Genomic DNA, 18,491 nt, shown 5'->3' with positions numbered 1-18,491 from the left:
AGCACAGAGCACTCTTCATACCAGCCGGAAGGCCCATCTTGTGCAATGCACATGCCACTTTATTGCATTTACCCATCACAGATGCACGTTCCATTTCTTTTCTTTTTTTGCACAGAGCCAGACGGTGTAGGTTTGTCGTGTCCTTCTCTGATGTCAGGGAAAGGATCTACGGCCCTCTGTCTTTTTCCAATTCTGGACCGGGAGGCTCTGGTCATCAAGAACTTGGAGAACCAGCATCAGCAGGTCCTTTAGGAGCAAGGGACACCTGGCTTTGGCCTAGGTAGAGCAGAGTGCCTTGTCCCTGTCAGGAGCCCTGCACCCACTGAGGTTCATAAATTGAGGCCCTCTTTCTTTGGAGGTTGTTTTTTTTTTTTCTGTACCCTCAAACACTATTGTGTGCTGTGATATCATGGTTCACTTTTTTTATTCACTGCAGATCGACTAAGCACCACACCAGAGCATTTTACAGTTTTGTTCTTGGATTTGGTTATACTTTAAAGTAGCCTTTCCCAAACTATTTACCACAGAGGAACCACTGAAATAAACTTTATGGGTTCAGGTAACTCCTATAATAATGATGCCCAATAGAAAGAATGTTCCTTATGCTCGTGATCTTTGGGAAGAACCCCCCTTTCCATCCTCCAATACAAATGACTCAAAAAAAAAAAAAAAAAAATTATATATATATATATATATATATATATATATATATATATATATATATATATATATATATATATATATATATATATATATATATCAGTCACTACTAATCTGAAAGGCAAAAATTGCTCATGGAACCCCTAGCAACCTCTGGAGGAACCCTGGATTAGAAAGGCTAAAATAAAGCCCAACTTGAAAATGAAAACAAAAACCACCTTTGCAGTGTAGAGATGAAGACATGTTTGAAGTCCAGCCTGGATGACAACTATGGCTTCCTCCAAAGATACAGTGGAGTGAGTAAGCGTAGTCACCCAGGGACAGGAAATTTGTAGGATTAACAGGTGAAAATAAAAGGGGAAAAATAAAAAGACTAAAGAAAATAAAACTAAATGCAGCCACCTTATTTAAAAAGCCTTATAAGCTGCCATATATTACATTTTTGCTTTTGGGTTTAGATATGCTTTAACTGATACAGTGCCGCAAAGAAGTAAACTGCTTTGAGGAAATTAAATAAATAATAGGAACAAATTAAGTGGCATGCTATTAAGCTTATGATATTGCTCACCTTGGTAGTCATTTTTATATTACTTGTGCAATGTTTTTTCCAATGCAAGAAATACCAAAACTAAAAGTTATTTCAATACAATGTCTTTTTCTTGGCTGTTCTAATGCTTAGAGAGACACCCAGTGGCCAAAACATGCTTTAGTCTTAACACTTTCTGGGCAACAGTTGTGTTGAATACTCAATTTTACACCAAAGACAATCAGCACTTTCTGGTATTATGTTGCTACACTCAATATAAATTTAATGTCAATATAAAGTACAACGTGCTCTGAAAATCCTTACATAGTCAAAACTTCAAACAGACACACCGAAGCTGAATGTATTTTGCGTCATTTCTGTCTGTAGGCAAAGTTTATGGACCTTTTTTACTGAGCAAATGGTGACAACATTTCCAGATCTGGCCAGGGTGTTTCCCCAACTTCAAGAAGATTGAAATGTCTTCATTTTTATGCAAGATGGGGCCCTGCCTCACCTCCACTTTGAGGTCCAGCATTATCTGAACACCACCATTCCAGGATGATGGATTGAAAGAGGTGGACAACAAGATCTTTTTTGTAGTCTCCCAGGTCACCAGACCTTACCACCCCCCAAGATTTATATTTGTGGGGGTACATAAAAGAAAAGGGCGTTTGCTCCACCTATGCCTGCAACTGTTCAAGATCGCATAAGACATTGAATTGTTGAAGCTGAGAATTCAATAGCTAGTAAACAGATAATTCTTGTGTGCCAAGAAATGGTTTACCGTTTGATGTTTCTCACACAACACAGTGCTCACATAGAGTGCACACAACCTCAAGGACCATAAAACGTTGAACCTTCCTCTATCCAGTGTTGTACGGCATGTTCTTCTATTCCTTATGTCCAGTACAATCGGCAGAATGTCAGGAGACTTTTGGTACAAAAAAATACATACCGGCCTACATTCTGCCCATGTGTATGTCAGTTTGTCCAACAGAAGCTGACCATTCAGCAGGCTTCTGTTGGACGTGCATGCTGGAAAACCAGCAGCCAACTGACTCACTGCATTGGTCTTGATGACATCAGAAGGACCTCAGACCTGTCTAGCAGTGCAGAGTACCTACAGATGTGGAGAGTCACGTAAATAATACTGTTGCACATGGTCCTCCTACACATAAATGAGTTCTCCTTTGCACTGCAATGTTTTTTGTTTTGTTTTTCCGGAGCTCAGCTTAATGTATTACTAAAACTACAATAGTAAAATCAGTCTTTATATGCATTAAAGCTGGCTTGTTATGTTAGATCCAGTCTGCTCTGATCCTACCCTTCTTCCAAAGTCCCCAATCCTTCTCCTGATTGTACAGAGCCTTGGGGGCACTCTGTACATACTCAGTTTGGCGTGTCTTGCTAGAATTTTTCGTTTTCTTTTCTTGGAGGGTGCATGTGATCGGCACAGGGTCAATCAGCACTGTCCACACAGAGGGCCAGGGGTCATGAAACCTCATAGGACAGTCAGAGGAGAATGAAAACTCCTCCTAAAAGCTTTAACCAGTGCTCGGCCGGACACTGATTGAAGCCACAAAACTGCTATATACTGTTGATGAGAAAAGGTATTTTAGGTATTTACTAAAATAATTGCAATTCTATGTTCTGCATACCATGAGAGAGACCAGATATAGTGAATACAGGGTCCTGGGTTTAGCAACACATTGTGGCCTCTCTCACACAGCCGGTTACTTGCTGACTGTGTCCAGTCTCGGACATTCAGCCATAACCACAGGTAACCTCGGTGTGGGTGGCTGCATGTAAACAGTGGCGGCTGCTCAGCCTATTTAAACTACTAGCAGGCTGGCAGCTGCTAACCAGCTGCAAGAATCTGCCGATTCTTGCCACTGGCATCCGATAAACGCAAGTAACCAGCTGTCTGAATATGGCTTAAGGGTGGACAGAGGATCTTATAACATTCACATAATTTCCTAAGCACTATGTTGTGAGGACTATGGACAGCACTGAAGTGAATCACATTTTCAGGGAACCGCTCAGGAAAAAATTGCATGGCCGTGATCCCGATATCACTATCCGGGGAGCTGACCTGAAACAAGCATGTGTACATGGAAAACCCCACACTCCTAGTTCTAGGTCACAGACAAGGATTACTGGCATACAGGATATCCCAAGTAAAACCAGACTGAATGTCAAAGTGTCAGCTCGCAAAACAAAAGCTTACTTTTTGTGATAAAATGTAGAATTTTCTCTTCTTTTTGAAAATCCAATTGGAAGAATTTTCAGATCTATGCAATGTTTCCGAGCTCTATTCTTTAAGAAGTTCAACTAGAGAAAGAAAAAAAAAAAAATAATGATGTTTTTAAGCATACATGTAAATAATGGTTGCAAAGGCCTGTAACCACAAAACCAGGACAGCTGTACAGAAACATTTCAGCAATCCCACAATGAGTGCTTAAAGGTAAAGTGTGCAAAAACATCCATCGCTCTAAAGCCCTGCATGAGTTCAGAAAGAAGTTCTATCAGCCAAAAAAAAATGATTCAATATGGATATCAATTCCAGGACACACACATATACATATACCGTATATACTCGAGTATAAGCCGAGATTTTCAGCCTCTTTTTTGAGGCTGAAAGTGCCCCCCTCGGCTTATACTCGAGTCATCGCTGTCTGCCTGCTCGATCAGCGTGTCGAGCAGACAGACAGCGGACATTCTACCCTTCAAACGCCGCGCCTCCGCCTTCGCCTGTGATAGGCGGAACACTGAATTTCCCAGCAGCCTGTGTTCCGCCTATCACGGACATCGTCTCATCCTCGTACTACGGACGAGGATGAGACGATGTCCGTGATAGGCGGAACACAGGCTGCTGGGAAATTCAGTGTTCCGCCTATCACAGGCGAAGGCGGAGGCGCGGCTTTTGAATTTTAGAATGGCCGCCGAGGCGCCGACGAAGAGCGGCGATCCTGGCAAGGCACGGGACGGAGGCAAGGCAAGGCACGGCACGGGACGGGACGGAGGCAAGGCACGGCACGGGACGGAGGCAAGGAGGCAAGGCACGGCACGGGACGGAGGCAAGGCACGGGACGGAGGCTCGGGACGGAGGCTCGGGACACAGGTAGGCTGGACACACACACACACACACACACACACACACACACACAGGGATGGATGGATGGATGGAGACACACACACACAGGGATGGATGGATGGATGGATGGACACACACACACACACAGGGATGGACGGACGGACACACAGGGATGGACGGACACACACACAGGGATGGACGGACACACACACAGGGATGGACGGACACACACACAGGGATGGACGGACACACACACAGGGATGGACGGACACACACACAGGGATGGACGGACACACACACAGGGATGGACGGACACACACACAGGGATGGACGGACACACACACAGGGATGGACGGACACACACACAGGGATGGACGGACACACACACAGGGATGGACAGGCATGTCTCACCCTCGGCTTATACACGAGTCAATAAGTTTGCCAGTTTTTTTGGGGGTAAATTGGGGGCCTCGGCTTATATTCGGGTCGGCCTATACTCGAGTATATACGGTATAGTAAAAATAGAGAACATTAGTGCCCCACCAAAAATGAATCATCCAGATAACATATTTAATCCTTGCCTTGGAATAAATCTTTATCAGAAATGTCAACACATTTCAGGACAAACAGCAGAAATCAATCAGTGCTAAATAACAAATCCTTAACTAAAACTACAGCTAAAAACACTGAGGGTCAAATTACCAAATCCCAGAATAGTTCATCATAAAAAAGCAGTACAGCGCAGATATTTAAACTAAAACATTAAAACACAAGAGACAGTCCGTTCTCTTTAAACTGAAAGATGAAAACGAAATCAGCAAAGAAGCCCCAAGGTATCCAGTAAGTCAGGTGAACTATACATCAGGTATGGTGACTTGAGTGACACCCTCCACCACCGGTAGTAATGGCCGCTCACCTCGGGATATGGACCCCTGAATGAATCAGACAGGTCAAATACAGCAGTCTCTTTCAGGGGATGAGTTAACGAGCAGAAAAAAATAAAAAATAAAAAAAAAAAAAAAGCAGAAAAATCTAGTGCTCTCTGATTATAAAACGATATTTTATATAAAATAAGAGTGCACCCACAACGATCGTACTGTACCCCAGTGCTTAGGTAAAAAACGAATCTGAATCGAAGTGTTCCACAAGGATCAGCGTGTAAAGACGCGGGTGACGTCACAATGGCAGTCACGTGGTTTGCGTACGCGTTACGTCCCAAGGAGGCGCACCTGAAAGGGACTGCTGTATTTGACCTGTGCTTCATTCAGGGGTCCATATCCTGAGGTGAGCGGCCATTACTTCCGGTGGTGGAGGGTGTCACTCAAGTCACCATACCTGATGTATAGTTCACCTGACTTACTGGATAAGTCAGGTGATTTCATAGTTTTCATCTTTCAGTTTAAAGAGAATGGACTGTCTTTTGTATTTTATTTATTTTAACTAGGGGTGCACCAAACGGGCACTTTGATAGACAGATCATCCGTCCAATACTGCGGGTGATCTGTCTATCAAAGTGCTCAGACAAGGGGGAGGGGCTGTGTGTGACGGCGCGGCCGGGAACACGCAGATATTGAAATGAAAGCTGTGATGTTCCCGGCGCTGTGATCAAACAGGCGGCGGAGGCGGCTCTCCTGCGCTATACACCCCCCATGATGGGCCGCCCCATTTTCAGCTCCATTATCGGCCATTTTTCTCTTTCGGCAAATTGCCAAAAAGGGCATTTTCGGCCGATATGTTTTGGCGGCCGAAATTTCGGTGCATCCCTAACTTTAACATTTTAGTTTAAATATCTGCACTGTACTGCTTTTTTATGATGAACACATTTCAGGAGTCAGAGAACCATCTTCATCAGGGTTTAACCCAATTGTTGAAGTACAGAATCTATCACCACCTGGTTTACATCGGCGTCATACATTGGCAGCAGTGGGAGGTTTTACATAGACTCCCAGTCCTGATTAAGGATGAGCTCGTACGTGTTTGCACACTCCACGTGCAAAGCCCCGCCAGGAAGTCGACAAGGTGCTGTGCCGACTTCCTGGCGGGCTCTGCAAATGGAGTGTGCGAACACGCCCAAGCTCATCCCTAGTCCTGATGTCTCATTAAAGGGAACCCGTTACAGCAAAATGCTATCACATAGTGGACTTTTGATCCCCAGGCAATAAAAAATAAAATAAAAATCAAGTTGAGAAAAAAAAAAAAAAAAAAAATTAACTTAAACTCAAGCACTTTTTCCTGTTAGTTGAACTAGATGGACTAGTGTTTTTTTTAACCTCTAACAAATGTAACGGTGTAAGCACTTAAATCCTCCCCATAAAAATAAAAAATAAAAAAAAAGAAAGAAAGTTGAGCCATCCCATTGCCTTGTACATGCACACAAACACACTTGCTGGGGACGCCTACATACAAAAACACTGATTACACGTTACCGCACATGCTGGAGGGAGATCATTAATTCCACATTTTATTTTCTCTCTCTATGTGCTTTAAGAAAATATATGGTTTGGGGAGTCTTTTACAAACTTAAAGCAAAATATAGTAACCGCCAGATTTTTTTTCTTTTGTAAATTGTTTTTCACTTAGTTTTGCACACCTTCAGTTTTGCGCCTTTTTGTGAAATGGTGAATTTAAAATTTTATATAAATATGTGTTTATTAACTCAATACATTTTTTTTTACTTTTATGCTTAGTAGGAGTTTAGCAAGAATTATGAAAATATTGCCATGTATTAAAACTAGAGGTCGACCGATATGGGTTTTTCTCTGGCCGATGCCGATGCCGATATTTAGAAATCATGGCGGCCGATAGCCGATATATGATGCCGATTTTTTGGGCCGATATGTTAGGCCGATTTTATTTTATTTATTTATTTTTAATCCCCCTTGATCTAACACACCTTTCCCACTGGGGCGTTTTAAGGCGCTTTTGGGCTAAAAATAGCGCCTGTAAAATGGCTCCCCTGCAGTCTGTGTGAAAGACAGAGTGCTTTCACACTGAGGCGATGCACTGGCAGGATCTTAAAAAAAGTCCTGCAAGCAGCATGTTTGGAGTGGTGTATACCGCTCCTCCACCACTCCTGCCCATTGATATGAATGGGCACCACTGCCGAAGCGCATGCAATGCGATTTGGCAGCGGTGCTTCATGGGCGCATTTAACCTCTTCCTTGGCCGCTAGCTGGGTTATATGTGCCCCACTAGCAGCCAAATAGCACCGCTAAAATTATGGTAAAGAGCCGCTAAAACTTGCGTTTTTACCATCAACGCCTGCCCGCTCCAGTGTGAAAGCGGCCTTCATACGTGATACAGAAAATTTCTTACACTTAAACATTTATTAAACAAAACAAACCTCCAATCAGTTTACTTGTATGTATGATTTAGAGATATAGATATAGATATATATATATATATATATATATATATATATATATATATATATATATATAAATAAAAACAGGTAGTCAAAACTTTTGGACAAAAAAAAAAAAAAAAAAAAAAAAAAAATGGGCTAACTTTACTGTTTTTATTTTATTTTTATTTTTTAAATGGTGTATTTTTTTCCCAAAAAAATGCATTTGAAAGACCTCTGTGCAAATGCCGTGTGACATAAAATATTGCAACAACCGCTATTTTATTCCCTAGGATCTCTGCTAAAAAAATATATATAATTTTTGGGGGGTCTAAGTGATTTTCTGGCAGAAAATACAGGATTTTTTACTTGTAAGCAACAAGTGTCAGAAAAGATTTAGTCTTTAAATGGTTAAACTGAGAACTTCTACACACAGAGATGATTTCATTCATTCAAGTGTAAACATTGTATCATTTAGTTCTTTTCTTGGCAGCCTGCCCAGAGTGGAGGAAAGGGTTGCTATGACGACTCAGTCAACTTAGACCATTCTATACAGAAGTCATTTCAAAGTCCCGCTGTAGTTCTAAATCGGCTTTTTATCAGCACAAATCGGCCGATGCCGATTATTTAAAAAACGGCAAATATCGGCCGATATATCGGCCGGCCGATATATCGGTCGACCTCTAATTAAAACGTGCTTAAAAATGTAAGTGCATTTTTGTTTTAATAAATATTTGCATAAACGTCACAGGGACAAAAAAAAAAATATACCTTCCTTTTATTCTATTGGTCCTAAAGAGGAAGTAAACCCTGATGAGTTTTACTTCCTCTTTGTTTCCTCTCCCGTGCACGCCGCCAATCACAGGATGACCCCAGCGTGCCCTTTCTAAAGTGCGCATGCGCCAAATACATCGGCACATGGGCAGAACAACTCATCGTATAGGGAATTGTAAATATATCCTGAACCGTGTAGGTTTAGGAGATATTACTAGCCAGCACCTACAGATAAGCCTTAATCTAGGCTTACCTGTAGGTGAAAATGGTTCTAAAGGGTTTACAACCACTTAAAGCGGGATTCCACCCTAAAGTGGAACCTCCGCTGATCGGAACCCCCCCCCCCCTCCGGTGTCGCAATTGACACCTTTCAGGGGGGAGGGGGGTGGAGATACCTGTCAAAGACAGGTATTTTCACCCACTTCCGGGCATAGACTCCCACGGGAGTCTACGCCATTTCCTGCCCTGCCGCGCTGTCTGCTGGGACACACACGGGTCCCAGTGACAGCGCGGAGATTTCCTATTGCGCGGCGCAGCTCGCGCATGCGCAGTAGGGAACCGGGAAGTGAAGCCGATTCGCTTTACTTCCTGATTCCCTCACCTCGAATGGCGGCGGCAGCAGCCGAGGCCCGAGCGGTCGATCGGCCTCGGCATCACTGGAACCCGGGACAGGTGAGTGTCCATTTATTAAAAGTCAGCAGCTGTAGTATTTATAGCTGCTGGCTTTTAATATTTTTTTTTTGGGCGGAATCCCTCTTTAAGCTTTCATAAAATGTATGGTTTTGGGGGGGGGGGGGGGGGTGTCTTTCACAAACTCAGATGTAAAGTAAAAATAAAAAAAGCAATGGAAACATTTAAAAAATGGTCTGGCCACGCAGTTTAAAAGTGGAGCGCAGGGTCTGGCAGCAAAGGGGTTGAAGAGAAAATTTGGGGTACTGAAATGTGCCGTTGTTTGCAGGAAAAAAAAAAGTGTGTGCTATTTTTTTTTTCAGCGCACCCCTGATCAGGTATTTTGCCTTTTCTTGTGGAGGGACTGTGCTGGAATAGCCGCCTAATGCAGTCTTACCACACCTAATGTAAATGGGCCCCAAGTGAATTTTTTGTTGAAAATTTGTACTTCATAAACCATTGTGCTAATATTATGGAGCATAAAAAACTGGAACCAACACCATTTTCTTCTCCAGTGTGTCTGATGGCAGAAAATATTTGAGGGGTCTTACAGTGATTGTAAATTTTATTTTATTTTTTTAGAACTAACATGCCTATACTTACCTGCTCTGTACTGGTTTTTGCACAAAGCAGGGGGGCTGCATCACAGAAGGTTTTTCACCTTAAAGTGTTACTAAACCCACAACAGTAAAAATCAGTCTGTATATGCAGAATAGCATACTTGTTATACTCACTGTAAACTTAAGGGGTTATTACTCTGCATTGTGTAAAAAGGCCCTTTGATCTTGTATGCACAGATCCTCCCCCTCTTGCATAGTCTCTCTGGGCAAGGCCAGATAAGACACAGAGTGGTCCCCCTGCACATGCTCAGTTTGGTCTCCATTGCTGGAGAGAATATCGCCTTGCTGAGCTTTTCAGGTCACATGGTATTGACATCACACATGTGGGCGTGGATACAGATCCTAAATGACAGCCCAGTCCCTCCCTCCTCCATGTCCAGTAACAAAAAAAAAACACAATGGGCGAGATGTGACATCTTGATTGACAGAAGATCTGCCTCTCATAACAGCATGAGGACACAGGCTATAGTGAAAATCTCCTCCTACCTGAACACTCAGCAGATCCTGCAGTTTATCATGATCGTAGAAAACAGATCAGCCAAAAAGGTATTGTAAGCGCTAACGAGCGGGGCCTTCTGATCCCACCTGTATTATTTTGTATTGTAAGTGTAATGTCTGCCCCCACGTTGTAAAGCGCTGCGCAAACTGTTGGCACTATATAAATCATGTATAAATAAGATTTATACGCTGTGGACACTGCGGGAGAGCAGATTAACTATTTTCATATTACTAGGTTTAGTAACACTTGATGCATTAAGGTGGAAAATCTTAAGGCTTTACAACCACAAATCTGCAGCCTAAAATTATATTTTTAAACATGTATTAAAAAAAAAAAAAAAAAAAGCAGCCTGGCAGCAAAAGGATTAAATGCTGATTGTAATTGTCAATTACTTCAACAATGAACGTACATATTTACTGGTTGTGTTTCTTGGCAACGTTGAATCTCTTAAACTGCGATCTGACACCCTTCCGGCATCTTCCAGAAAACGATAATCTGATGTATGAAAAAAAAAAAAAAAAGTGAGAGAACCTTACAATACAAGGAATACACGTGGCACAGTTTATAGTCTCCCTTCATCAGTCATGCAAAATGTCTCTCAAACCTGACCCTGGCCGCTCTCCATTCTGTCCTCAGAGAGACAAAATATGAGTGGAGGAATCTTCACCGAATAGAAAACTCTCCATTTCTGTCCTGAAGTTGCGTTGGTGAAATTTGCATTTGTTTCTGTTATGTAGAGGATGTGACTTCTTGTGGGGCATATTTTGTTTTTTGCATTACTTTGTAATTGCTCTTTTTTGGATGTATATTTACTAAAACTGTAGCACACAGGCAGTAAATTATGCTGTGCATAGTAACCAATCAGCTTCTAGGTTTTATTGTCAAACGTTAAGGCCCGGTTCACACTGGTGCAAAACGTGCTCTGACTTTGAGAGCATGACGCATGACAGGTCGCGCCCCATTAAGTGCAACTGAACCGTTCTAATAGGAGTGACTTGAGTTGCTCAAACTTAGAAAAAGGTTTGGTGCGATTTCGGCACAACTTGCATTGACTTCTGGGCGTTAGCGGCGCTTTACTGCTGTTATACCAGCACTTTTCGGCACCCTTAACCCCTGCTAGAGGCCACATAAAGAGTTAAAAGTAGGGCTGAAACAAATCGATTAATCGTCAACTAATCGATTATGAAATTACTATTTTCATAATCGATTAATCAGTCAGTAACATAATGGGGTTTAAAAAAAAAAAAATGAGCCCTTTATAGTACAAAAAGAGCAAATAATCGCTACTGTAAACAATACTTTCACAGTTCTACAGAGAGGAGAATTTTAAAAAAAAAAAAATAAATAAAAATGAACCCACTTACAGCAATGATTATTTGCTTTTTTTGTACTTTAAAGGGCTCATTTTAGTTTAACCCCTTTTTATTTTAAACGCAAAACGGTGCTTTTTTTGGTTCAATATATTTCATTGCTGAAGCTGCAGAAATGCATGTAATGCGTTTTTGCAGCAATTTTTTTTTTTTTTTTTAAATCTTCCCAAAAACAAATTGGCCAAAAAACAAAAATGCAAAAAGGAACTAAATCACGTGCGCAAAACTCAAAACACACAGCAAAAATCACAGCAGAAACGGATAAAAAGCAAACTGCAAAAATCTTTGTACATTCGCTGAATGAAAGAATGTGGTTTGAAATTTTCACTTGTTTTTAACATTCTGTTACGAAAACCACATACATTGTCTGAAAATTCCTTTGACTAAGAAGTTTTCTATTATTTCCAAATTTTCCCGTCACTGTGGTTGAAAATGAACATCAATTTGACCCCACTAGTGATCAGAAAAAGCGAACAACCGTTCTTAAAATGACATATTTTTGAAGGAAGACATTGTTTTTAAATAAAAAAATTATAATAAGTATATCTCTCCTCTAATAGTATATACAGTACATCTCTTCTGTCTGTTCTCAGAGTGGATTAGAGATTTTGTTTCCCAATCATATAATTGGTTATTTACCACTGCATAGAGAGATTTAAAGGGGAGGTCCACCCAAATTATATATATATATATATATATATATATATAGTCCTAATCTGCCTCTTCCGCGGTGATCTTCGGTCTTCTCCTCGCGCTGTCTTCTGGTGAATGGGGCACTGTGTGTCCTTCAACACAGCACACCCCATTCACAAACCGCCGTGCGACTCGCGCATGCGCAGTGTTTGTAGCTAATTAAATTGCTTTTTTTTTTTTAAACTTTACATATTAACTAAATTATACACCACACTTTTTTTTTTTTTTAAGGTTATTAACCGAAACAATAAATCCGGCAACGAATCAATTATGAAAATAATAGTTAGTTGCAGCCCTAGTTAAAAGCACCCGCAAAACAGCGCTTTGGCAGTGCTGCCCATTGATTTCAATGGGAGGGGGTGGTTTAGGAGCAGCACTCCCACACAGCCCCAAAGATGCTGCTTGCAGGATTTTTTCTCGTCCCGCAAACGCACCGCCCCAGTGTGAAAGCACTCGGGCTTTCAAACTGGGGTGGCTTGAGAGGTGCTATTCAGGCGCTAACTTTTAGCGCTAAAACACCTGAAAAGTGCCCCAGTGTGAAAGAGGTCTTAAAGAAGTCGTACGGAACTCACAGCAGTACGAAACGGGCCTAAGTGAACAAACTGAAGTTAGAAGCTGCTTGGTTACTAAGTGTCTAAACCAACAAACGTGCTAGGACACTAGGGGAAGAAAATTAGAAGCAGATTAGACTTCAGCTTCAAGGCTGGGTTCACACTAGTGCAAATTGGATGCAGGATTTCTCTGCATCCAATTCGGATACCAAGAGTTTGTGACCGGCTCTCTATGGAGCTAGTTCACACATTTCCGCAGCGGCTCAGGTGCAAATTCAGACCGAGAGCGGACCCGAAACTGTGGGCGAGGATGCACCGGACCCCTGCTGTGAGATGCTCCATGCTGCAGTGTAAAACCCAGCCTTAATAGTCCCAGCGTATAGACCCCCTTCCTAACTCAACAAAATAATGAACATGCTAATAGACTGAAAACAACCCAACGCAAAGCCCCTCCTCTGTCCGCACTGCGATAACTTGTCGTTCAGTCCAGGTATACATATCATCACTCACCGCTCAGCAGGTCTATGTCACCGAATTTATTTAGGGGCACAAAAGCAGTCTTGTCTCGGACTCCATTGCACGCAGACTCCACTTTGTGTTTCTTTACACAGGGTAAGCTGCAGGAAGGAAAAGAATCAGTAAGAAGTACGCACTTCAGGGCTTATTCACACATGCAACTATACTGCCGATCCTCTGAAAAGTGATCTGCAGTGGATCGCTTTCCAGAGCCCATTTGACAGCCCAACGCTCTTGAATGAGTCGGATGCATTTGGCAGCAATAATGCATACCAGACGCAACATTCTTTTTCATTTTTTCCACAACCTCCCGCTTACAAGCCTTGAGCAGTTGCATGCCCTAGCTCAGAGGTCTCCAAACATTCTAAACAAAGGGCCAGTTTACTATCCTTCAGACTTTAAAGGGTCGGAACTGTGGCCAGCGGTAGTAGAAAATGTCCTGGCATCTGTAACAATGGTCCATTCTAGAATTCCATCGTTGGTGTCAGTGGGAGAAACAGTCCCCCACTGTTGGTGTCAGTGGGAGAAACAGTCCCCCACTGTTGGTGTCAGTGGGAGAAACAGTCCCCCACTGTTGGTGTCAGTGGGAGGAATTACGTTCCATTGTTAAAGTCAGTGAAAGGAATAGTGCCCCAAGGGCCAGGTAAAGGCAAGCAAAAGACCGCAGTTTGGAGACCACTGCCCTAGTTTATGTGGGTGGTCAGAGGTGGTAAAACCACAGCTAAACCGCCTGGTTTCACCGGTCCCCAACCCCCCCCCCCCCCCCCAGTTGCCTGTGTGAACAAGCCCTTAGAGACAATACGGTCAGCTTACCTGCATGAGTACTTCATACAGCGGGGGCATTTATACTTCGCTTCTTCACTTCCACAGGTCTCACAGCTACAGGAGAGAGAAGATCGGTCAGAACAGTCCACAGAAGTTTTCTACAGCACCAATATCAGCAACCCACCCCACAAACTCTTAAAGCAGAGCCCCATCCAAAAGGGGAAGCTCCGCTTATTTGCCCCCTCTGCTGCCACATTTGGCACCTTTCGGGGGGGAGCGGGTACCTGGTTTGGACAGGTACCCGCTGCAACAGTGAACTCATCCGGAAGTTTGCTGGAATGGTGAAATACATTGAGCTTTTGTGCACTGAAAGTCATTTTAGGGTATTTTTTTCCCACACTAAGGCTACTTTCACACTGAGGCGCTGGGCACGCTGGCGGTAAAGTGGCGCTATAATTAGCGGTGCTTTACCGTCGTTTTAGCGGCACTTTTCTGCCACTAGCCCGGTAGTTTTAACGCCCGCCAGCGGCCGAAAAAGGGTTAAAACCGCCCGCAAAGCCCGCAGGTGGGTTTGGAGCGCTACCCCATTGTTTTCAATGGGAAGGGGCGCTTTAGGAGCGGTAAATACACTGCTCCTACAGCGCTCCAAAGATGCGGCTTGCAGGACATTTTTCAGCGTCCTGCAAGCGCACCGCTCCAGTGTGAAAGCCCTCAGGCTTTCACACTGGAGAGACAGCAGCAGCTGTTTAAGGGGGTGATTTTTAGCACTCTAGCACCTGCAAAGCGCCTCAGTGTGAAAGGGGCCTAAAGCACAGTCCAGGACACATGCTTCATGTGTATTTCCCACACCACAGTACAGGTGAATAAGCTGCCTGAGCGAGAGCGTGAGTGTCAACAAATTGTTAAGAAAGTAGTATGGGGGTTTTTATCCCCCATTATACTTGCCTACGTGGATGCAGCATGGGACCGATACTGCATCTGTCCTCCGGCGCCTCTTCACTGAGAGCCGAACAATCAAACACCACCGATGGTTCGGTTCTCACAGCTCCCCGAGCAGAGAGCTGCTGACTGTCAGTCAGCATCTCTCCTCCACACTCAGTGGGCCGCTGAGCTGTGTAGGGGAGTGGCTCACTGAGAGGCTGAGACTGCCATCAGTCCTGGCACATGGCGGATCCAGACTTCATTGTCAGTAGTACGCGGTGCCTGGATCGGTCTTCAGACCTCTGCTGAAAACGGGTCACAGGAGTGCAAAACAAATTGAATTCCTGTGACCAATAGGAGAAGTACAGCCAAACGAGCTCAGACTGGACCTCCCCAGCACATTTGTGGGCATCAAATGGCACCGAAGTACAGCGCAGTTTGATGCAGTGCGATCTGAAACAAAATGAGTGCTTGCACTACCATTACTTCTTCCGTGTTCTGGTGCGTTTTGCAGCCCAATACCAGACAGTGCAGGAACGCGCAGGAAACACACAGCATGAACCGGCCCTGGAAACTGACATTTAACCTCTTCAGCTCCAGAAGGTCCTCCCCCCCCCCCCCCCCAACCAGGCCATTTTTTGCAATGCGGCACTGCGTTACTTTAACTGGCATTTACGCGGTCGTGCGACTTTTATTCAAATAGAGCTTTCTTTTGGTGGTATTTAATCACCTCTGCGTACTTTCTGCTTTAATACATATAAAAAAAAAAAAAAAAAAAGTAAAAAAAGATGTATCAATTTAGGGCAATATCTATTCTGCTACATGTTTTTGGTAAAATAAAATCCCAATAAGTGTATATTGATTGGTTTACACAAAAGTTAGAGTGTCTACAAACTATAAGATCAATTTATTTTTTACTAGTAATGGCGGCAATCAGCGATTTTTAGCAGAACTGCAACATTGCGGTGGACAAATCTGACACTAAGTGATGCTTTTTGGTGACCAGTGACACCAATACAGTATTCCGTGCTAAAATAAAAAAGCCGACCCACCAATTGGCTCCCGCTGTGTCCAATCAGAGCTGGTTGCTGGGCGGCGCAAGTGCGCGCCCCAGACCCGGAAATCAAAATCACGTACAGGTACGCGATTTCACAATTCCGCCCTGCCACGGTATATGTACATGGAAGCAGTTAATAAACAATTGCGCAAATGTTGTGCAACATAAAAAAAAAAATAATAATAATTAAAAAAACACAGCAACCATCTCTTTTTATTCTACAAGTTCTCTTCTTTCAGAAAATATGGATCAATCCTCTATCCAAAACTACACATTTTAGGCGGAAATTAATGCATTTGCCCCAGCTGTGAAAGGGTTAAAGCCCCTCTTGTACCATGAACATGCTGCACTGTACAGTCTATAATCCGAGGATTTCATTACTTTACATGGCAGACCCCAGCCAGCATTTTCAGGGGGTGACTCATTCAGCATAGTGTATAGAAACCCCCCTCAATACATGATGGTACAGCCCAGCTTAGTGCCCCTCACCTGCACAGGGATATCTTCCTCTTGGGTTGCAAAGACACCTCCGGCTCCCCATCCAGCCCCTGAGCTTCGGGCAGCAGCAGAGAGTCCATGGCAGCTCTCTGGAGCACACGTGGGAACCACTTCCGGTGTTAGCAAGATAGGCTGGTGTCATAGAAACAGGAAGGAGCGGCGGCCATGTCGGGTGTGGCGAAACTTGCCATTCGGGCGGCCATGTTGTGGATGGCAAAGGATTTTTTTTAGCCTATCTAGCTGGAAAAGGGGCAAGAAAAACGTACAAAAAAAAAAGCAAGAAAAAAAAATGTATATAAATATATGAATGTATAGAGAGGATATTTACTTTTACATGGATTCATATACATATCTATATAGTATAAATACCGTATATATTTTTTATTATTATTCATTTATATAAATGTAGAGCTGAATCACGCAGGTATCCAAAATGCTGCATTTATATTGCATACAGAGTATAGTTTTGTACACATTTAAACACAACACCATAGGAAACAATGGGGCTATACACAGCAGCGTCTACAAATGAAAATGTGCGGCGTACAAAAAACAAAAAGGACCGTACACACAATATATTGTCTTTACACGCACATGAACTTTAATGCCATCCCACAGAGTTCTGACCTCAACCCAATAGAACACCTTTGGGATGAATTAGAGCGGAGACTGCAAGCCAGGCCTTCTCATCCAACATCAGTGCCTAACCTCACAAATACACTTCTGGAAGAATGGTCAAACATTCCCATAGACACACTCCAAACCTTGTTGTGCTGCCCCAATCGGGCGTAGAATTTATATAGATTGTTTTCTTAACCATTTTCTATGGACTTTTATATTTAGTTCACATGCTGCCATCTAGTGACCTTTTGTGGTAATGCACTTGTTTTATTATGTTCTTTTTCCCTTATGTCACACTTCCTTTATATGTAATGCTCCACCCTTCTTCCTGTGGTTGTACTTCCTGCATGTGTCATGGATGCAACTACAAGCCACATGTAGCAGGGCACATTTATTCTGCATTAGTGATGGACGAACTTCCAACGGGACGTTTCGCGAACGCAATCGGCCAACGTGCCCAAATGTTCGCGAACCGAAGGTTTGCAGCGGACCCCATTCACTTTAATGGCAGGCGAACCTTAAAAACCTCCAGGTCATATTTTCAGCCACAAAATACTTACTAGCTGTGCACACATAGTCCCACAACATGGACACTGACATACCAGAAGTATTAAGTGAATCTGGGATCGACAACGACAAGCATTATTTTTTTATCCGTGAAATTTTGTCAATTCAGGACTCATGTTGCGCATGAAGGCCATGGAGGAGAGACAAGGTCAGGCCAGGCTATGAAGGGGGTGCAGGAGATGATCAGTGCCACAGTCAGGGCAGTGCAGTCCTGTGCCAGTGTCCCAGTGTGCCAACCTGTGCTTGAGCCCCTCCCTCTGCCCGGCCCTTACCCCCACCTATGCAGGGCTCCACTGCGGTTGGCCGGAGGTGACAGTCCAGTGCTGATCCTCAGCCATGATGCTGGCACTGCCTGCTGATTGGCTTCTCTGCTGCTATCTCCCTCACTGTCTGACACCAGCACTGAGATAGAACACTGACACCAGCACCGTGATAGAGACTGAGCACTGACACCAGCACCGTGATAGAGAGCACTGACACCAGCATCGTGATAGAGAGCACTGACACCAGCACCGTGATAGAGAGCACTGACACCAGCACCGAGATAGAGAGCACTGACACCAGCACCGTGATAGAGAGCACTGACACCATCACTGAGATAGAGAGCACTGACACCAGCACAGAGATAGAGAGCCCTTCTGCAATTTCCCACTTTGGCTCAAGCCTGTTGCTCCTGCCCTACCCCTACCACCCCTGCAGAAGGGCCTGCCTCTTCCTCTAACTGTCATTTTTTAAATGACCCTGTGA

General features: G+C 43.5%; 1 protein-coding gene across 2 annotated transcripts in view; it reads right to left on the bottom strand.

Annotated features, from left to right (window-relative positions):
* ZNHIT6 (zinc finger HIT-type containing 6) overlaps positions 1-16,692 on the bottom strand; it is a 53,673-nt gene extending 36,981 nt beyond the window's left edge. For both annotated transcript variants that reach the window (XM_077450313.1, XM_077450312.1), the window contains exons 1-5: positions 16,548-16,692; positions 14,129-14,194; positions 13,310-13,416; positions 10,595-10,680; positions 3,414-3,517 (exon numbers count right to left, since the gene is read on the bottom strand). In XM_077450313.1, coding sequence (XP_077306439.1) covers positions 3,414-3,517; positions 10,595-10,680; positions 13,310-13,416; positions 14,129-14,194; positions 16,548-16,636 — 452 coding nt within the window. In that variant the 5' untranslated portion in view covers positions 16,637-16,692. The remainder of the gene's footprint in view (positions 1-3,413; positions 3,518-10,594; positions 10,681-13,309; positions 13,417-14,128; positions 14,195-16,547) is intronic.
* Between the last annotated feature and the right edge of the window lie 1,799 nt (positions 16,693-18,491).

The sequence above is a fragment of the Lithobates pipiens genome, unplaced genomic scaffold, assembly GCF_037356315.1.
Source record: "Lithobates pipiens isolate NorthernLeopardFrog02 unplaced genomic scaffold, aLitPip1_a1.2 Scaffold_23, whole genome shotgun sequence".
NCBI classification, from domain to species: Eukaryota; Metazoa; Chordata; class Amphibia; order Anura; family Ranidae; genus Lithobates; species Lithobates pipiens.
The sequence above is the reverse complement of the archived record's forward strand: the minus strand, read 5'-3'. Positions and strand labels throughout refer to the sequence as shown.